This window comes from Schistocerca nitens, chromosome 4 (assembly GCF_023898315.1).
Source record: "Schistocerca nitens isolate TAMUIC-IGC-003100 chromosome 4, iqSchNite1.1, whole genome shotgun sequence".
NCBI lineage: Eukaryota > Metazoa > Arthropoda > Insecta > Orthoptera > Acrididae > Schistocerca > Schistocerca nitens.
In genome coordinates this window covers 14,304,382-14,327,944 of record NC_064617.1, presented here as the reverse complement: position 1 = coordinate 14,327,944, position 23,563 = coordinate 14,304,382, and the positions used below count along the sequence as shown (strand labels likewise).

The 23,563-nt window shown below is 35.1% G+C and overlaps 1 protein-coding gene across 1 annotated transcript; it reads right to left on the bottom strand.

Moving 5' to 3' along the window:
- Positions 1-20,141: 20,141 nt before the first annotated feature.
- On the bottom strand, positions 20,142-21,932 carry LOC126251361 (collagenase 3-like). The gene is made up of 2 exons (XM_049951738.1): positions 20,630-21,932; positions 20,142-20,266 (listed from the first exon to the last, which is right to left on the bottom strand). Exons 1-2 carry the CDS (start codon positions 21,930-21,932, stop codon positions 20,142-20,144), a joined length of 1,428 nt encoding a protein of 475 aa, XP_049807695.1.
- Positions 21,933-23,563: the final 1,631 nt, after the last annotated feature.

The window sequence follows — 23,563 nt, the reverse complement described above, 5'->3', positions numbered from 1 at the left end:
AGAGTGGCAAGATGTTTATAGCGCTGAGACAGTAAACGATAAATTTAATGCTTTTCTAAAGACCTTTCTCATGCTCTTTGAAAGTTGCTTTCCGTTACAACGTTTAAAACAGGGTACTAGCACAAACAGGCAGCCTGGGTGGCTGACTAGAGGGATAAGAATATCTTGTAGAACAAAGTGGCAATTATATCTAAACGTTAGAAACAGTCAAAATCTAAATGCAGCAGCCCATTACAAACAGTATTGTAAGGTGCTTAAAAATGTTATTAGGAAGGCAAAAAGTATGTGGTATGCAGATAGAATAGCTAAGTCTCAGGATAAAATTAAAACCATATGGTCAGTCGTAAAGGAAGTTGCTGGTCTGCAGAGACAGGTCGAGGATATAGAATCAGTGCGTAGTGGGAATGTCCGTGTTACTGATAAGTCGCATATATGTACAGTATTTAATAATCACTTTCTGAATATAGCAGGTGAACTAAATAGAAACCTAATTCCAACAGGGAATCATATAGCGCTCTTAGAAAAAAGTGTTCCGAGACTGTTACCTGAAATGCTCCTCCATGATACTGACAAGAGGGAGATTGAGTTAATAATTAAATCACTAAAGACCAAGAACTCTCATGGATATGACGGGGTATCTAGCAGAATACTGAAGTATTGTTCTATGTATGTTAGCCCAGTACTTAGCCATATCTGTAACTTTTCCTTTAGGAGTGGTCGGTTTCCTGATCGATTAAAATACTCGGTAGTGAAGCCACTTTATAAAAAGGGAGACATTGATAATGTTGACAATTTTAGACCTATTTCTATGCCATCGGTGTTTGCTAAAGTTATCGAGAAGGTTGTATATACAAGGTTACTGGAGCATTTAAATTCACATAATTTGCTGTCAAATGTTCAGTTTGGTTTTAGAAATGGTTTAACAACTGAAAATGCTATATTCTCTTTTCTCTGTGAGGTTTTCGACGGATTAAATAAAAGGTTGCGAACGCTAGGTGTTTTCTTTGATTTAACGAAGGCTTTTGACTGTGTTGACCACAAAATATTACTGCAGAAGTTGGACCATTATGGAGTAAGGGGAGTAGCTTACAATTGGTTCGCCTCTTACTTTAAGAACAGAAAGCAGAGGGTAATTCTCCGCAATATTGAGAGTGGTAGTGATGTTCAGTCCCAATGGGGCACTGTTAAGTGGGGCGTTCCCCAAGGGTCGGTGCTGGGGCCACTGCTGTTTCTTATTTATATAAATGATATGCCTTCTAGTATTACAGGTGATTCAAAAATATTTCTGTTTGCTGATGACACCAGCTTGATAGTGAAGGATCTTGTGTGTAATATTGAAACAGTAACAAATAATTTAGTTCATGAAATAAGTTCGTGGCTTGTGGAAAATAATTTGATGCTAAATCACAGTAAGACTCAGTTTTTACAGTTTCTAACTCACAATTCAACAAGAACTGACATTTTAATCAGACAGAATGGGCATGTTATAAGCGAGACGGAACAGTTCAAGTTCCTAGGCGTACGGATAGATAGTAAGCTGTTGTGGAAAGCCCATGTTCAGGATCTTGTTCAGAAACTAAATGCTGCTTTATTTACCATTAGAACAGTATCTGAAATAAGTGACACTTCAACACGAAAAGTAGTCTACTTCGCATATTTTCATACGCTTATGTCGTATGGTATTATTTTTTGGGGTAATTCTTCTGATTCAAAAAGGGTATTTTTGGCTCAAAAACGGGCTGTTCGAGCTATATGTGGTGTAAGTTCGAGAACCTCTTGTCGACCCCTATTCAAAAATCTGGGAATTCTGACATTGCCCTCACAGTATATATTTTCTTTAATGTCGTTTGTTGTTAGCAATATTAGCCTATTCCCAAGAGTTAGCAGCTTTCACTCAGTTAATACTAGGCAGAAATCAAATCTGCATGTAGAATGCAGTTCCTTCACTCTTGTGCAGAAAGGAGTGCAGTATTCTGCTGCATCCATTTTCAATAAGCTACCACAAGAACTCAAAAATCTTAGCAGTAGCCCAAACTCTTTTAAGTCTAAACTGAAGAGTTTCCTCATGGCTCACTCCTTCTATTCTGTCGAGGAGCTCCTGGAAGAGCTAAAAAATTAAGCAAATTCCAGTGTTACATTGTTGATTGTCTTCATTTAAACTTATGACTTGTCACCTGAATATGTTTTTTTTTCTATATTTCATTTTATCTGTTTCTAATATCGTGTTATAATTTCATGTATTGACTCGTTCCATGACCATGGAGATTTCTCCTTAATTTGGTCCCACGGAACAATAAATAAATAAATAAATAAATAAAAATAAATTGCTTCGGAATTAAATATAAGAGACACAACGCTAACCTAAGTACAAGAAAACTAAGTCTTCTTACGGTCTATGCTTTGAGCGTTTCCTGTGTCACCAGTTTTACATTACGACGCACCTCTGCAGGTTTACTGTATCCCTTGGACCTTCCCATAGACGATGAAACACAGAAATTGCATCGGAATTAAATATAAGAGACACAATGCCGACTTAAGTACAGGAAGACTGAGTCTTCCTACTCTCTATGTTTTGAGCGTTTCCTGTGTCACTAGTTTTACATTCCGAAGCTCCTCTGCACGTTTACTGTATCCCTTGGACCTTCCCATAGACGATGAAAAACAGAAATTGCATCGGAATTAAATATGAGACACAATGCGCACTTATGTACAGGAAGACTGAGTCTTCCTACAGTCTATGTTTTGAGCGTTTCCTATGTCACCAGTTTTACATTCCGATGCATCTCTGCAGGTTTACTGTATCCATTGTACCTTCCCATTGACGATGAAACACATAAATTGCGTCGGAATTAAATATAAGGGAAACAACGCTGACCTAAGTACAAGAAAACTGAGTCTTCTTACGGTCTATGCTTTGAGCGTTTCCTGTGTCACCAGTTTTACATTCCGAAGCTCCTCTGCACGTTTACTGTATCCCTTGGAACTTCCCATTGACGATGAAACACAGAAATTGCATCGGAATTAAATATAAGAAACACAATGCCGACGTAAGTACCAGAAAACTTAGTCTTCTTAGGGCCTATGTTTTGAGAGTTTCCTGTGTCACCAGTTTTTCAATCCGATGCATCTCTGCAGATTTACTGTACCCCTTGGACCTTCCCATTCTCGATGAAACATAGAAATTGCATCGGAATTAAATATAAGAGGCACAATGCACACTTAAGTACAGGAAGACTGAGTCTTCCAACTGTCTATGTTTTGAGCGTTTCCTGTGTCATCAGTTTTACATTCCGATGCACCTCTGCAGGTGTACTGTATCCCTTGGACCTTCCCTTTGACGGAGAAACACAGAAATTTCATCGGAATTAAATATAAGAGGCACAATGCTGACATAAGTACAGGAAGACTGAGTCTTCCTACTGTCTATGTTTTGAGCGTTTCCTGTGTCACCAGTTTTACATTCCGATGCACCTCTGCAGGTTTACTGTATTCCTTGGACCTTTACATTGACGAAGAAACACAGAAATTGCATCGGAATTAAATATAAGAGGCACATCGCCGACTTAAGTACAAGAAAACTGAGTCTTCTTACGGTCTATGTTTTGAGCGTTTCCTGTGTCACCAGTTTTACATTACGACGCACCTCTGCAGGTTTACTGTATCCCTTGGACCTTCCCATTGACGATGAAACACAGAAATTGCATCGGAATTAAATATAAGAGACTCAATGCCGACTTAAGTACAAGAAAACTGAGTCTTCTTAGTGTCTATGTTTTGAGCGTTTCCTGTGTCACCAGTTTAACATTCCGATGCATCTCTGCAGGTTTACTGTATCCCTCGTACCTTCCCATCGACGATGAAACACAGAAATTGCATCGGAATAAAATATAAGAGGCACAATGCCGACTTAAGTACACGAAGACTGAGTCTTCTTACTGTCCATGTTTTTAGCGTTTCGTGTGTCATCAGTTTTACATTCCGTTGCACCTCTGCAGGTGTTCTGTATCCCTTCGACCTTCCCATTGACGATGAAACACAGAAATTGCATCGGAATTAAATGTAAGAGGCACAATGCTGACTTAAGTACAGGAAGACTGAGTCTTCCTACTGTCTATGATTTGAGCGTTTCCTGTGTCACCAGTTTTACATTCCAATGCACCTCTGCAGGTTTACTGTATCCATTGGACCTTCCCATTGACGATGAAACACCGAAATTGCATCGGAATTAAATATAAGAGACACATTGCCGACTTAAGTACAGAAAGACTGAGTCTTCCTACTGTCTGTGCCTTGAGCGTTTCCGGCGTCACCAGTTTTACATTCCGGTGCACCTCTGCAGGTTTACTGTATCCCTTGGACCTTCCCATTGACGATGAAACACAGAAATTGTATAGGAATTAAGTATAAGAGGCACAACGCTGACCTAAGTACAAGAAAACTGAGTCTTCTAACGGTCTATGATTTGAGCGTTTACTTTGTCACCAGCTTTACATTCCGATGCACCTCTGCAGGTTTACTGTATTCCTTGGACCTTTACAGTGACGAAGAAACACAGAAAATGCATCGGAATTAAATATAAGAGGCACATCGCCGACTTAAGTACAAGAAAACTGAGTCTTCTTACGGTCTATGTTTTGAGCGTTTCCTGTGTCACCAGTTTTACATTCCGACGCACCTCTGCAGGTTTACTGTATCCCTTGGACGTTCCCATTGACGATGAAACACAGAAATTACGTCGGAATTAAATATAAGAGACACAATGCCGACTTAAGAACAGGAAGACTGAGTCTTCCTTCTGTCTATGTTTTGAGCGTTACCTGTGTAACTAGTTTTACATTCCGAAGCTCCTCTGCACGTTTACTGTATCCCTTGGACCTTCACAGTGACGATAAAAACACAGAAATTGCATCGGAATTAAATATATGAGGCACAATGCCGACTTAAGTACAGGGAGACTGAGTCTTCTTACTGTCTATGTTTTGAGCGTTTCCTGTGTCATCAGTTTTACATTCCGATGCACCTCCGCAGGTGTACTGTATCCCTTGGACCTTCCCATTGACGATGAAACACAGAAATTGCATCGGAATTAAATATAAGAGGCACAAAGCTGACTTAAGTACAGGAAGACTGAGTATTCCTACTGTCTATGATTTGATCGTTTACTGTGTCATCAGTTTTACATTCCGATGCACCTCTGCAGGTTTCCTGTATCCATTGGACCTTTACAGTGGCGATGAAACACAGAAATTGCATCTAAATTAAATATAAGAGACACGATGCCGACTTCAGTACAGGAAGACTGAGTATTCCTACTGTCTATGATTTGATCGTTTACTGTGTCATCAGTTTTACATTCCGATGCACCTCTGCAGGTTAACTGTATCCATTGGACCTTCCCATTGACGATGAAACACAGAAACTGCATCGGAAATAAATATCAGAGACACAACGCCGACTTAAGTACAAGAAAACTGTGTCTTCCTACTAACTATGTTTTGAGCGTTTCCTGTGTCACCAGTTTTACATTCCGATGCACCTCTGCAGGTTTACTGTATCCATTGGACCTTTACAGTGACGATGAAACACAGAAATTGCATCGAAATTAAATATGAGAGACACAATGCCGACGTAAGTACCAGAAAACTTAGTCTTCTTAGGGCCTATGTTTTGAGAGTTTCCTGTGTCACCAGTTTTTCAATCCGATGCATCTCTGCAGATTTACTGTACCCCTTGGACCTTCCCATTCTCGATGAAACATAGAAATTGCATCGGAATTAAATATAAGAGGCACAATGCACACTTAAGTACAGGAAGACTGAGTCTTCCAACTGTCTATGTTTTGAGCGTTTCCTGTGTCATCAGTTTTACATTCCGATGCACCTCTGCAGGTGTACTGTATCTCTTGGACCTTCCCTTTGACGGAGAAACACAGAAATTTCATCGGAATTAAATATAAGAGGCACAATGCTGACATAAGTACAGGAAGACTGAGTCTTCCTACTGTCTATGTTTTGAGCGTTTCCTGTGTCACCAGTTTTACATTCCGATGCACCTCTGCAGGTTTACTGTATTCCTTGGACCTTTACATTGACGAAGAAACACAGAAATTGCATCGGAATTAAATATAAGAGGCACATCGCCGACTTAAGTACAAGAAAACTGAGTCTTCTTACGGTCTATGTTTTGAGCGTTTCCTGTGTCACCTGTTTTACATTACGACGCACCTCTGCAGGTTTACTGTATCCCTTGGACCTTCCCATTGACGATGAAACACAGAAATTGCATCGGAATTAAATATAAGAGACTCAATGCCGACTTAAGTACAAGAAAACTGAGTCTTCTTAGGGTCTATGTTTTGAGCGTTTCCTGTGTCACCAGTTTAACATTCCGATGCATCTCTGCAGGTTTACTGTATCCCTCGTACCTTCCCATCGACGATGAAACACAGAAATTGCATCGGAATAAAATATAAGAGGCACAATGCCGACTTAAGTACACGAAGACTGAGTCTTCTTACTGTCCATGTTTTTAGCGTTTCGTGTGTCATCAGTTTTACATTCCGTTGCACCTCTGCAGGTGTTCTGTATCCCTTGGACCTTCCCATTGACGATGAAACACAGAAATTGCATCGGAATTAAATGTAAGAGGCACAATGCTGACTTAAGTACAGGAAGACTGAGTCTTCCTACTGTCTATGATTTGAGCGTTTCCTGTGTCACCAGTTTTACATTCCAATGCACCTCTGCAGGTTTACTGTATCCATTGGACCTTCCCATTGACGATGAAACACCGAAATTGCATCGGAATTAAATATAAGAGACACATTGCCGATTTAAGTACAGAAAGACTGAGTCTTCCTACTGTCTGTGCCTTGAGCGTTTCCGGCGTCACCAGTTTTACATTCCGGTGCACCTCTGCAGGTTTACTGTATCCCTTGGACCTTCCCATTGACGATGAAACACAGAAATTGTATAGGAATTAAATATAAGAGGCACAACGCTGACCTAAGTACAAGAAAACTGAGTCTTCTAACGGTCTATGATTTGAGCGTTTACTTTGTCACCAGCTTTACATTCCGATGCACCTCTGCAGGTTTACTGTATTCCTTGGACCTTTACAGTGACGAAGAAACACAGAAATTGCATCGGAATTAAATATAAGAGGCACATCGCCGACTTAAGTACAAGAAAACTGAGTCTTCTTACGGTCTATGTTTTGAGCGTTTCCTGTGTCACCAGTTTTACATTCCGACGCACCTCTGCAGGTTTACTGTATCCCTTGGACGTTCCCATTGACGATGAAACACAGAAATTACGTCGGAATTAAATATAAGAGACACAATGCCGACTTAAGAACAGGAAGACTGAGTCTTCCTACTGTCTATGTTTTGAGCGTTACCTGTGTAACTAGTTTTACATTCCGAAGCTCCTCTGCACGTTTACTGTATCCCTTGGACCTTCACAGTGACGATAAAAACACAGAAATTGCATCGGAATTAAATATATGAGGCACAATGCCGACTTAAGTACAGGGAGACTGAGTCTTCTTACTGTCTATGTTTTGAGCGTTTCCTGTGTCATCAGTTTTACATTCCGATGCACCTCCGCAGGTGTACTGTATCCCTTGGACCTTCCCATTGACGATGAAACACAGAAATTGCATCGGAATTAAATATAAGAGACACAATGCCGACTTAAGAACAGGAAGACTGAGTCTTCCTACTGTCTATGTTTTGAGCGTTTCATGTTCACTAGTTTTACATTCCGAAGCTCCTCTGCACGTTTACTGTATCCCTTGGACCTTCCCATTGACGGTGGACACAGAAATTGCATCGGAATTAAATATAAGAGACACAATGCCAACTTAAGTACAGGAAGACTGAGTCTTCCTACTGTCTATGTTTTGAGCGTTTCGTGTGTCTTCAGTTTTACATTCCGATGCACCTCTGCAGGTTTACTGTATCCATTGGACCTTTACAGTGGCGATGAAACACAGAAATTGCATCTAAATTAAATATAAGAGACACAATGCCGACTTAAGTACAGGAAGTCTTCCTACTATCTACGTTTTGAGCGATTCCTGTGTCACCAGTTTTACATTCCGATGCACCTCTGCAGCTTTACTGTATCCTTTGTACCTTCCCATTGACGATGAAACACATAAATTGCATCGGAATTAAATATAAGAGACACAATGCCGACTTAAGTACAGGAAGACTGAGTCTTTCTACTATCTATGTTTTGAGCGTTTCCTGTGTCACTAGTTTTACATTCCAATGCTCCTCTGCACGTTTACTGTATCGCTTGGACCTTCCCATTGACGATGAAACACAGAAAATGCATCGGAATTAAATATAAGAGACACAATGCCGACTTAAGTACAAGAAAACTGAGTCTTCTTAGGGTCTATGTTCAGGGCGTTTACTGTGTCACCAGTTTTACATTCCGCTGCATCTCTGCAGGTTTACTGTATCCCTTGGACCTTCCCATTGACTATGAAACACAGAAATTGCATCGGAATTAAATATAAGAGACACAATGCCGGCTTAAGTGCAGTAAGACTGAGTCTTCCTACTGTCTATGTTTTGATCGTTTCCTGTCTCATCAGTTTTACATTCCAATGCACCTCTGCAGGTTTACTGTATCCCTTGGACCTTCTAATTGACGATGAAACACAGAAATTGCATCGGAATTAAATATAAGAGACACAACGCTGACCTAAGTACAAGAAAACTGAGTCTTCTTACGGTCTATGCTTTGAGCGTTTCCTGGGTCACCAGTTTTACATTCCGATGCACCTCTGCAGGTTTACTGTATTCCTTGGACCTTTACATTGACGAAGAAACACAGAAATTGCATCGGAATTAAATATAAGAGGCACATCGCCGACTTAAGTACAAGAAAACTGAGTCTTCTTACGGTCTATGTTTTGAGCGTTTCCTGTGTCACCAGTTTTACATTACGACGCACCTCTGCAGGTTTACTGTATCCCTTGGACCTTCCCATTGACGATGAAACACAGAAATTGCATCGGAATTAAATATAAGAGACTCAATGCCGACTTAAGTACAAGAAAACTTAGTCTTCTTAGGGTCTATGTTTTGAGCGTTTCCTGTGTCACCAGTTTAACATTCCGATGCATCTCTGCAGGTTTACTGTATCCCTCGTACCTTCCCATCGACGATGAAACACAGAAATTGCATCGGAATAAAATATAAGAGGCACAATGCCGACTTAAGTACACGAAGACTGAGTCTTCTTACTGTCCATGTTTTTAGCGTTTCGTGTGTCATCAGTTTTACATTCCGTTGCACCTCTGCAGGTGTTCTGTATCCCTTGGACGTTCCCATTGACGATGAAACACAGAAATTACGTCGGAATTAAATATAAGAGACACAATGCCGACTTAAGAACAGGAAGACTGAGTCTTCCTACTGTCTATGTTTTGAGCGTTACCTGTGTAACTAGTTTTACATTCCGAAGCTCCTCTGCACGTTTACTGTATCCCTTGGACCTTCACAGTGACGATAAAAACACAGATATTGCATCGAAATTAAATATATGAGGCACAATGCCGACTTAAGTACAGGGAGACTGAGTCTTCTTACTGTCTATGTTTTGAGCGTTTCCTGTGTCATCAGTTTTACATTCCGATGCACCTCCGCAGGTGTACTGTATCCCTTGGACCTTCCCATTGACGATGAAACACAGAAATTGCATCGGAATTAAATATAAGAGGCACAAAGCTGACTTAAGTACAGGAAGACTGAGTATTCCTACTGTCTATGATTTGATCGTTTACTGTGTCATCAGTTTTACATTCCGATGCACCTCTGCAGGTTTCCTGTATCCATTGGACCTTTACAGTGGCGATGAAACACAGAAATTGCATCTAAATTAAATATAAGAGACACGATGCCGACTTCAGTACAGGAAGACTGAGTATTCCTACTGTCTATGATTTGATCGTTTACTGTGTCATCAGTTTTACATTCCGATGCACCTCTGCAGGTTTCCTGTATCCCTTGGACCTTCCCATTGTCGATGCAACACAGAAATTGCAACGGAATTAAATATAAGAGACACAAGCCGACTTAAGTACAAGAAAACTGAGTCTTCTTAGGGTCTATGTTTTGGGCGTTTCCTGTGTCACCAGTTTTACATTCCGATGCACCTCTGCAGGTTTACTGTATCCATTGGACCTTTACAGTGGCGATGAAACACAGAAATTGCATCGGAATTGAATGTAAAACACACAGTGCCGACTTAAGTACAGGAAGACTGAGTCTTCTTACTGTCTATGTTTTGAGCGTTTCGTGTGTCTTCAGTTTTACATTCCGATGCACCTCTGCAGGTTTACTGTATCCATTGGACCTTTACAGTGGCGATGAAACACAGAAATTGCATCTAAATTAAATATAAGAGACACAATGCCGACTTAAGTACAGGAAGTCTTCCTACTATCTACGTTTTGAGCGATTCCTGTGTCACCAGTTTTACATTCCGATGCACCTCTGCAGCTTTACTGTATCCTTTGTACCTTCCCATTGACGATGAAACACATAAATTGCATCGGAATTAAATATAAGAGACACAATGCCGACTTAAGTACAGGAAGACTGAGTCTTTCTACTATCTATGTTTTGAGCGTTTCCTGTGTCACTAGTTTTACATTCCAATGCTCCTCTGCACGTTTACTGTATTCCTTGGACCTTCCCATTGACGATGAAACACAGAAAATGCATCGGAATTAAATATAAGAGACACAATGCCGACTTAAGTACAAGAAAACTGAGTCTTCTTAGGGTCTATGTTCTGGGCGTTTCCTGTGTCACCAGTTTTACATTCCGCTGCATCTCTGCAGGTTTACTGTATCCCTTGGACCTTCCCATTGACTATGAAACACAGAAATTGCATCGGAATTAAATATAAGAGACACAATGCCGGCTTAAGTGCAGTAAGACTGAGTCTTCCTACTGTCTATGTTTTGATCGTTTCCTGTCTCATCAGTTTTACATTCCAATGCACCTCTGCAGGTTTACTGTATCCCTTGGACCTTCTAATTGACGATGAAACACAGAAATTGCATCGGAATTAAATATAAGAGACACAACGCTGACCTAAGTACAAGAAAACTGAGTCTTCTTACGGTCTATGCTTTGAGCGTTTCCTGTGTCACCAGTTTTACATTCCGATGCACCTCTGCAGGTTTACTGTATTCCTTGGACCTTTACAGTGACGAAGAAACACAGAAATCGCATCGGAATAAAATATAAGAGACACAACGCCGACTTAAGTACAGGGAGACTGAGTCTTCCTACTGTCTATGTTTTGAGCGTTTCCTGTGTCATCAGTTTTACATTCCGATGCACCTCTGCAGGTGTACTGTATCCCTTGGACCATCCCTTTGACGGAGAAACACAGAAATTTCATCGGAATTAAATATAAGAGACACAATGCCGACTTAAGTACAAGAAAACTGAGTCTTCTTAGGGTCTATGTTTTGGGCGTTTCCTGTGTCACCAGTTTTACATTCCGATGCACCTCTGCAGGTTTACTGTATCCATTGGACCTTTACAGTGACGATGAAACACAGAAATTGCATCGGAATTAAATGTAAAAAACACAGTGCCGACATAAGTACAGGAAGACTGAGTCTTCTTACTGTCTATGTTTTGAGCGTTTCGTGTGTCATCAGTTTTACATTCCGATGCACCTCTGCAGGTTTACTGCATCCCTTGGACCTACCAATTGACGATGAAACACAGAAATTGCATCGGAATTAAATTTAAGAGACACAATGCCAACTTAAGAACAGGAAGACTGAGTCTTCCTACTGTCTATGTTTTGAGCGTTTCCTGTGTCACCAGTTTTACATTCCGATGCACCTCTGCAGATTTACTGTATCCATTGGACCTTTACAGTGGCGATGAAACACAGAAATTGCATCGAAATTAAATATAAGAGACACAATGCCGACTTAAGTACAGGAAGTCTTCCTACTATCTACGTTTTGAGCGTTTCCTGTGTCACCAGTTTTACATTCCGATGCACCTCTGCAGCTTTACTGTATCCTTTGTACCTTCCCATTGACGATGAAACACATAAATTGCATCGGAATTAAATATAAGAGACACAATGCCGACTTAAGTACAGGAAGACTGAGTCTTCCTACTATCTATGTTTTGAGCGTTTCCTGTGTCACTAGTTTTACATTCCAAAACTCCTCTGCACGTTTACTGTATCCCTTGGACCTTCCCATTGACGATGAAACACAGAAATTGCATCGGATATAATATAAGAGACACAATGCCGACTTAAGTACAAGAAAACTGAGTCTTCTTAGGGTCTATGTTCTGAGCGTTTCCTGTGTCACCAGTTTTACATTCCGCTGCATTTCTGCAGGTTTCCTGTATCCCTTGGACCTTCCCATTGACGATGAAACACAGAAATTGCATCGGAATTAAATATAAGAGACACAATGCCGACTTAAGTGCAGTAAGACTGAGTCTTCCTACTGTCTATGTTTTGATCGTTTCCTGTGTCATCAGTTTTACATTCCAATGCACCTCTGCAGGTTTACTGTATCCCTTGGAACTTCCAATTGACGATGAAACACAGAAATTGCATCGGAATTAAATATAAGAGACACAATGCCGACTTAAGTACAGGAAGACTGAGTCTTCCTACTGTCTATGTTTTGAACGTTTCCTGTGTCACCCGTTTTACATTCCGATTCACCTCTGCAGGTTTACTGTATCCATTGAACATTTACAGTGACGATGAAACACAGAAATTGCATCGGAATTAAATATAAGAGACACAATGCCCACTTATGTACAGGAAGACTGAGTCTTCCTACAGTCTATGTTTTGAGCGTTTCCTATGTCACCAGTTTTACATTCCGATGCACCTCTGCAGGTTTACTGTATCCACTGGACCTTCCCATTGACTATGAAACACAGAAATTGCATCGGAATTAAATATAAGAGACACAACGCCGACTTCAGTACAAGAAAACTGAGTCTTCCTACTGTCTATGTTTTGAGCGTTTCCTGTGTCACTAGTTTTACATTCCGATGCACCTCTGCAGGTTTACTGTATCCATTGTACCTTCCCATTGACGATGAAACACATAAATTGCATCGGAATTAAATATAAGAGACACAACGCTGACCTAAGTACAAGAAAACTGAGTCTTCTTACGGTCTATGCTTTGAGCGTTTCCTGTGTCACCAGTTTTACATTCCGATGCACCTCTGCAGGTTTACTGTACCCCTTGGACCTTCACAGTGGCGATGAAACACAGAATTTGCATCGGAATTAAATGTAAGAGACACAATGCCGACTTAAGAACAAGAAGACTGAGTCTTCCTACTGTCTATGTTTTGAGCGTTTCCTGTGTCACTAGTTATACATTCCGAAGTTCATCTGCACGTTTACTGTATCCCTTGGAAATTTCCATTGACGATGAAACACAGAAATTGCATCGGAATTAAATATAAGAAACACAATGCCGGCTTAAGTACCAGAAAACTGAGTCTTCTTAGGGTCTATGTTTTGAGAATTTCCTATGTCACCAGTTTTTCATTCCGATGCATCTCTGCAGGTTTACTGTAGCCCTTGGACTTTCCCATTGTCGATGAAACATACAAATTGCATCGGAATTAAATATAAGAGGCACAATGCCCACTTAAGTACAGGAAGACTGAGTCTTCCTACTGTATATGTTTTGAGCGTTTCCTGTGTCATCAGTTTTACATTCAGATGCACCTCTGCAGGTGTACTGTATCCCTTGGACCATCCCTTTGACGGAGAAACACAGAAATTTCATCGGAATTAAATATAAGAGGCACAATGCGACATAAGTACAGGAAGACTGAGTCTTCCTACCGTCTATGTTTTGAGCGTTTCCTGTGTCACCAGTTTTACATTCCGATGCACCTCTGCAGGTTTACTGTATTCCTTGGACCTTTACAGTGACGAAGAAACACAGAAATTGCATCGGAATAAAATATAAGAGACACAATGCCGACTTAAGTACAGGAAAACTGAGTCTTCCTACTACCTCGGTTTTGAGCGTTTCCTGTGTCACCAGTTTTACATTCCGAAGCACCTCTGCAGGTTTACTGTATCCATTGTAGCTCCCCATTGACGATGAAACACATAAATTGCATCGGAATTAAATATAAGATGCACATCGCCGACTTAAGTACAAGAAAACTGAGTCTTCTTACGGTCTATGTTTTGAACGTTTCCTGTGTCACCAATTTTACATTACGTCGAGCCTCTGCAGGTTTACTGTATCCCTTGGACCTTCCCATTGACGATGAAACACAGAAATTGCATCGGAATCAAATATAAGAGACACAATGCCGACTTCAGTACAGGAAGAATGAGTATTCCTACTGTCTATGATTTGATCGTTTACTGTGTCATCAGTTTTACATTCCGATGCACCTCTGCAGGTTTCCTGTATCCCTTGGACCTTCCCATTGTCGATGCAACACAGAAATTGCAACGGAATTAAATATAAGAGACACAATGCCGACTTAAGTACAAGAAAACTGAGTCTTCTTAGGGTCTATGTTTTGGGCGCTTCCTGTGTCACCAGTTTCACATTCCGATGCACCTCTGCAGGTTTACTGTATCCATTGGACCTTTACAGTGACGATGAAACACAGAAATTGCATCGGAATTAAATGTAAAATACACAGTGCCGACTTAAGTACAGGAAGACTGAGTCTTCTTACTGTCTATGTTTTGAGCGTTTCGTGTGTCATCAGTTTTACATTCCGATGCACCTCTGCAGGTTTACTGTATCCCTTGGACCTTCCAATTGACGATGAAACACAGAAATTGCATCGGAATTAAATATAAGAGACACAATGCCAACTTAAGTACAGGAAGACTGAGTCTTCCTACTGTCTATGTTTTGAGCGTTTCCTGTGTAACCAGTTTTACATTCCGATGCACCTCTGCAGGTTTACTGTATCCATTGGACCTTTACAGTGGCGATGAAACACAGAAATTGCATCGAAATTAAATATAAGAGACACAATGCCGACTTAAGTACAGGAAGTCTTCCTACAATCTACGTTTTGAGCGTTTCCTGTGTCACCAGTTTTACATTCCGATGCACCTCTGCAGCTTTACTGTATCCTTTGTACCTTCCCATTGACGATGAAACACAGAAATTGCATCGGAATTAAATATAAGAGACGCAATGCCGACTTAAGTGCAGTAAGACTGAGTCTTCCTACTGTCTATGTTTTGATCGTTTCCTGTGTCATCAGTTTTACATTCCGATGCACCTCTGCAGGTTTACTGTATCCATTGTACCTTCCCATTGACGATGAAACACATAAATTGCATCGGAATTAAATATAAGAGACACAACGCTGACCTAAGTACAAGAAAACTGAGTCTTCTTACGGTCTATGCTTTGAGCGTTTCCTGTGTCACCAGTTTTACATTCCGACGCACCTCTGCAGGTTTACTGTACCCCTTGAGTAGATAGGAAATGTATGTTCTACCCCAATTACCGAAATCAGTCATTTAAACCCTATTTTATGCTATTTTTAGACCATTTTACATCGAAATCAGCTATTGTTCATATTTTTACAATGATACAACCACAAAATTAGGGAATTGCATAAAGTGTCTCTTTTAGATAATACTATATAAATTATAGATGGTGTTGAATAATAAAAATATATACAATTATAGATTGTGTTGGTTATTCTAAATATATACATATATACAATTACAAATAAATATGTTTACATAATATATACAATATTTACAATAAACTATAATGTCCAAGTGGTAATGTATTTATTCCATCATTCAGAATGTGTCTTTTATCATCATTTGCACTTAGTGCTATTTTATTTAATTTTACTGTATATATTTCATGTTTATAGCTTCTAATTAAATTCATTGATCTATATAATTCACTATTATTGAATAAGCAGTCTTTATAGTCATCCATTGATATTTTATTCATTACTACTGATTTCTTAACACCTTTAGATTTTTTATTTTCTTTTTCACCAACACAATATGCATACATTTTAGCTCTCAAACCAACAAATTCAGTCATTATTTTACCATTACATTCATCTTTCATTTTACCTAATACCTTTTTGTTCATTTGTGGTATATTGTACACATTATTTGTTGCATAATCACTTGTATCAAAATGTTCAATCATATTTTTCATATCTTTATAAAAGTCATCTGTTTTTATATTGTATATATAACTATCGGTATCTTGATAACATAACTCAATATTTGTACCATATTTAGGTTTCATTACATCATAATGAAAACTATACATTAATTCTTTTGATAAATCTAATATACTCATTCCAACATAAATTGGTTTATTAAATTTAATTTCAGTTTTATTCATATGAATAGCTACCAGATTTTCATTAAATATTGTTCTATGTTTGAAATTTGGTTTAGCTATTAATTTATCACATTTTTTACCATCTGATACTAATTTTATATTAACTCTGTTTCTTATATTTTCCATTGTTTTTCCAAACACACTATTATTCATCAGTTTAAAAAAATCTTTTTCAAAATCATTTTTAGCTTTTGTTCTCATTTCTGTATTTAAGTCAATGTACTTTTTCAACCAATCACTTTGTCTGAATTTTAGTGCACGATGTATTTTTGTTAATTTCAATCCTAATTTAATACATTGTTTTAGGTTTCTATAATGTACAACATATTTATATTTATTGTTTAATGTTGTTAATAATTTATGTCCATTTTCTGGTGCTAATGGTAAATCTTTATGTTTGTCATGTAATTCAATTGGATATTGTAAATCAACTTCTAATATATATCCATATTCAGATTTATCTGGAATGTTCATTACATCAATATCTAAATTATTTTCCCATTCAAATCCACCATATGGTAAATATTGTGACATTGCATATCCATATAAATTATTAGCATCTAAATACATTAAATAATTTGATTCTTTATTTTTATTGTAATCTTTCATGTATTTATTATTTGCTTTAACATATCTTTTACAACATTGTGCTATACCACCTCTAATGCCTTTTTCAACCATTAATATCATATTATAATCATGTAATAATTCAAGTGGTTGTTTAGTCATTTTTAACATTGCATCCCAAGATAAACCAGGTGCTGTATAATACCATGCTGGATCTAAATCATATGATTTCATACATGTGTCTCTAAAGTTCTCAAATACATCAGCTAATAATAACACATCTGTTTTCAAATATAAATCATGGTATTCACCCATATTTTTTATATTAAATTTATTCCATACTAATTGTGCATGCTCATAATCATCATCACTTATATTACATTCATTGATCTTACTATAGAATTCATTTTTAGGTGGTAATTGTGTTTCATTGAATCTATTCCAATTATCCATATAATCATATGGGTACACACCTTTTCTAATAACTAGATCTACTTTATCTTTTTGAAAGAATAATTCAATATTTTTCATTTTATCTTTTGACAAATTAGATGATAGTTTATCTAATGATGATGCCATGAATCTAAATGTATCAATAAATCTCATTTTTAAGTTATTTGTTTGCTTACCAAAACTTATATATTTTTCTTCATTATTTGGAATCAATTCAATTTCTTTTTCATCATAACCAAGTTCTTTAATAAACAAATGTGAATCATAACCAGTTAGATTGTGTAAGAATATAGGCACAAATGTTGGTTGTTGAAGTTTAAGATTACATTCATTACATAATGGTGCTATATAATTACCAGTTAAATGATCATGATGATGTACTTTTTTATTATTTGGTGTATATGGTGATTCACATAATGTACATCTTTTAGATTGGTTATGTATTTTTATTTGTTCATGTGTTAACTGTTTCATTGGTTCTATTTGTGAATATATATGTCCTATTTGTTCAACTTCATTTTTAATCATCTCAATAAATTTAGTTTTAGCATTTGGTCCTCTATAAACAACAGGATCTTTATAATGATTATGAATGTATTTCACATAGTAACAAAATCCAGATGGTTCATGTTTTTGATATTTCATTGTGTACGATTCATTTGGATTTGGTTCACATGTGTCCATTTTCAATAATAAGCTTTCAAAATCAGCATATATAACAAATGGAACAGGCATTGTATGTTTATAATTCTTAAATGTTATGTATTCACCTTCATTTGGTACTCTAATTTTAACTGATTCATTTTTAGAACAATCTTCTTTATGTACATTTAGTTTACTTTCTGAATTAAAGTGTTGTAGACACATTTTACATAGATGAATATTTTCAGTATGTTTTGTACACTGAGATCTAATTAATCGAGATAGATTTTTAATCCAACAATAATGTGAATTATTATTATTTTTCATGTATAATAAATCAATATGTGTTGATTTTTCATCTTTAGTTATCTTTAATGGATATATTTCATATTTCTCATCATATGCATACACATTAATCGATATATTAAGTTTACATTCATATTTAGGTATATTATCAATTTTAACTGGATATTCTATTTGACCAATTTTAGTTTCTAATTGTTTGACACATTCTATATAGTTACTAGTTCTGTCTGGGTTTTTACATTTTGTAGGGTCAACTGGATTTAATGCTGATGCTATAGACCACAAGAAACATTTTTCATCATTATTCTTAACATTTATACATGCTTTTTTATCTTTTATTGTTTTTGGTAGTTCAATATATGATGAACCATTAAGTGGTGTATATTTGTTAATTCCTAATTGTAAACCAATTACACTATTTAACATCCAGCCTGATCCTCTATCTTGAAAATTTTGCATGTATGTTAATATTTGTTGTTTACCTTTTGTATAAAATTTATTTAGATCTTTTTCATTTGTGATTGTATAGTTGTATGTTGAGAATCTAAATTCTTTTATTTCATTAGTAGTATTCAATTTGAATTCACAGAACAATATTAGATTAACTTTTAATCCATTGTATATTTTAAGATTATCTTTTATTAACTGACATACAATAGGTTTTGCTGATGTCATAATGTGTTGTGGATCTTTAATTTTTAAGTTGTTTTCAATATTGTATGTTTGTAATCTATTTTGGAATGCTTTTTCAATTGAATGATAAATATGAATTTTTCGTTCATTAGGATGTTCAAATATATCTGTAGCAAATGGAAATAGTGTTTGAGTATTTTGAATCAACTGTAACAAATCACTTTTACATAATTTAGAATATCCACTAAGATTTAAATGTTTAGCTAATGTTTTAAGTTCATTAACATTCATTTTTGATGGATCTTTATCTTCTATATTAGCAATAGATTCATTTTTAGGTGTTCTTTTTCTTTTATTAGATTCCTTAGCAATATCAATTGTATGTGGAAATAATAAATCCATTAATTCACTTTTACGCATTTTAGAGTAACCTTTAATCTTTATGCTTTTAGCTATTGCTCTAAGTTCATTCATCTTCATCTCCATTATGATAGCTCTATTTATTAAGGAAGAAAACTATTATTTTTGTTGTCTGTATTTGTTGTCTATTTACTTATGTAATTATTATTCAGAATATTTGGTAACTGTATTTTTACAAATAGATACAGATATATCTATTTATTAGGGATAAAAAGTAAACTAATTGTTGTCTGTATGTGTTGTCTCTTTTGTGTTTTTTTATATTACATAACTGATATTTATTAGCCTTATTTTGATAACTAGATACAGTTAGATGTATCTATTTACTTACATAATAATTATTCAGAATATTATACTCTATACAACATATGGTTGTATAATTTGATAAAAAATATATTATAAGAATTAGTAGATATTTATAGATTCTTTTTCTTTTATAAGATCAGAATGAATTAATGATTTTTCATGCTGTTTAAGTTTACATCTAGCTACAATTCTACCACATTCACATGCTACCTTTTCAAATAATTTATCTTTGTTTGCTTCATAATATCTTTTAGTATAATAACATGCACACTGGTTACATACTCTACGGTGTCCATCTTTTACAAATTTATCAAAATGAAATTCATTAATATTTTTATCTTCTTTACATCTACAACATTTCTTAGTTGTATCCATTTATTACACTTAAAAACTCTAATTTATTGTTGTCTAAATTCTAATACATGTACCTTTTTATCTGATCTATCCATCATTCCTTTATATACAATATTACAACCAATTATAGCTGTACAATCATCCCAACCAATCATTTTTGCATATCTATCTGGTAGTATTATATTAAATTCATTATTAAGTTCAATAAATGTTTTAAAACCTAATTTAGTATTTTTGATTTCTACATTTGTAATATGATACACTTTATCCACTTCAATGTCACATAATTTCACCAATGGTGTATTTTTATTAACACTATTAAGTCTAGTTAATAGTTCCATTTATATAGAAGAAAAATGTTTTAATTGTTGGATTGTATTGTTTAGTACAATTATTAGTTCTGATATTAACGAAGATGATTTAATACAATCTATACCAAATAGTGATAAATCAAATATACCATACTTTACTACTTTTTTGGTGAATTCATTATATTCATAAAAGGCATCATCTCTAAAAAAGTACAACATACCATTAATGTACCTAAATACTGAATTTATACCAGTTGGTAATCCAGAATATTCTCTACTTATAATACCACGTACTTTATATTTAAAATTACATTCATCTATTTCAGCATAGAAAAAGTCATTAAAGAAAATAAATGTTCTACCAGAATAAGTGTTCACTATACCATTTAATTTGAAATTATTGCGTAAACCTGTACTAGATAGTGGTTTTGGATATCCTGATATCAATTGTAATGTATGTAAATGTATCATATATACCATATTATTGGAAAATATAACAAGTTCACCACTAGGTCTCTGATATATACCATCTATACGGTTTACATCATTTGGTAAAAATGTTAACCAATCAGTTATTAATTGTGATTGTGGTATTGTATTTTGAATTATCCACACCCATTTCTGATAAAAAACATATAAAATCCCATTCATAAATAATATGTGATCAATATGTTTAGTTTGACATAATGATATAGGTTCTGATTGTATAGGTGGTGAAATTGGTTTAATTGGTACTTGTGTTGGTTGTGTTGATTGTTTACCATATAAACTTTGAATAGCATCAATATCATCTTGAGATAATTCTAAATGAGATCCATTATAGTATGCATACATTATTGAACCATAATCATCTGAATGTCGTAGACCTAATGAATGACCAATCTCATGTATTAATACTTCAAATAGATTTGTTTGTCCTTTTGGTGTATTAGTATTCATCTCTAAATACCATATTTCATCATCATCCATATGTATTTCTACAGGATTATTATTCATATCTGGAAAAAATGCATGACCTAAAACATTACCTTTACCATCTAAATCCTTTGAACAATGTATACTTTTATCAATTTCAAATTTATGTTTACGTCTTTTATTTGTAATTAAGATATCAGGATTATTGCTATCATGTTTAAACTGAATATCTATTTTATCTTGCCATATTTTAAATGCTGCATCAGTTAATTGTAATACTTTTTTAGTAGCACCTTTATAATGCCATTTGATATGTTGCTTATTCCATTTATACAAACTAGTTCTATAGCTACCAAATTCATCTTTTACACCACATCTAGGCATGTTCATAAAATTTAAAGTATCATCACTTAATTCACCACTTATTTCAAGATTATATGTTAACTGAAATAACATTAATGCTTCTCTAAATGTATCATCACTAACATGAGTATTATCATTAACATTTGTAATATCTAAATATCCATAATCACTTAAATACTTTATTGCTTTACTCTTATCATTGGCATATATAATTTTAAACAACAATAAGAGTATTATTGTTTTCATTTATATAGACTTAAAAAATTCAATCTTAATATTCTCATTCTTATCACTAAAATATAAATCAATAATATGGTTATCTATAGTTGAAGAAAATTCCCAATCAGATGATGTAATTGATTCTTTAAAATTTAGAAATACCTTTTCATCATAATTATAAATAATAATTCTATAAGTCGTATACAACATTTTTTCATATTTAATATAACCAATTCTAAGATTATTATGTAAATAAAAATCAATGTTGAATTGTTCAAGTTTAGATATGACTTCTATCAGTCTCATTTATTATATAAAAAATTATTTTAGTTATTTAAGTCAAATATTAAATTGTAAAAAATGGACAACAATCCATAATAAATTTTTTATATATAAATGGAGGCAATTGTAGATATCATAAACAACAAACTATCTTATAATAATAAACAAGTGTGTGTTTTTGTTGACAAAGAAAGTAATCCATGGTTTAAAGGTAAAGATGTGGCTGAAATATTAGAATATAAGAAGTCTGATAAAGCATTCAAACATATTGATGATGATGATAAAACTATATTAGAAAATTTAGGACCCTCCAATTTGGAGGGCCTTACATACAATGAAAAACAAACCATATTTATCAATGAATCAGGATTATATTCACTTATTTTATCATCTAACAAGGATGAAGCTAAAAAGTTTAAAAAATGGGTAACTAGTGATGTGTTACCATCAATTAGAAGACATGGTGAATATAAATTGCAGAAACAAAATGAACAATTACAACAACAACTTAAACAAAAAGATGAAGAATGTTTGCAACTAAGAAATATAATATCTGATGTAGTAGAAATGAAAAAAGATCAAATCATATATATTGCTACATCTAAAATATATGCTAGAAAAAATTACTTCAAAGTAGGAGGTGTAATAACTAAATTGCATCTACAAGGTAGATTTTCTACGTATAATAGTGGTAGGCCAGATAATGATAAATTATTTTATATTTTTATTCACGAATGTTACGATTACAAACTAATTGAATGTATAGTTGAGAAATATTTAGGTGTACATCGAATTGATAAAAATAAAGAAATGTATCAAATACATTTTAATGATTTATCTCAGTATATTAAACTATTTTGTCAGGATACAGATAAATATGTTGATATGATAAATTCATATAGAAGTACTATATACAGCAATATTTTAACTAAACCACCAATCTATTTTGATCCAATTGCTATTGAACAAGAAATTATACTACAGTTACAGATTGGAAATAAAATGCATAAAATAAAACCTATAGTGTTAGATGACTTAAATCGAGATCAACTAGTTCTGATAATTTCTGAATTGTATGAAGAATATCCTAACAAAGCAAATGTAATAAGGAAATCATTTCAAAAATTAATTGAATCAAAAGGATATAAAATTAAATCAAAGAAGAAGATATGGAATGCATCAATTGATATTCTAAAAGGAATAAATTCGGATATAGTTTTCAAGTATTAGTAAAACAAATATCAACTAAATAAAAATGTATGTTAGATATATCAATCAGCCTCATTTACTAAATTCAAAAATAAACAGTTTGTTTCTTAAAATATTCATAAACAACACATATTTCCTCACCATTCAGATCATATACATAATTCAAA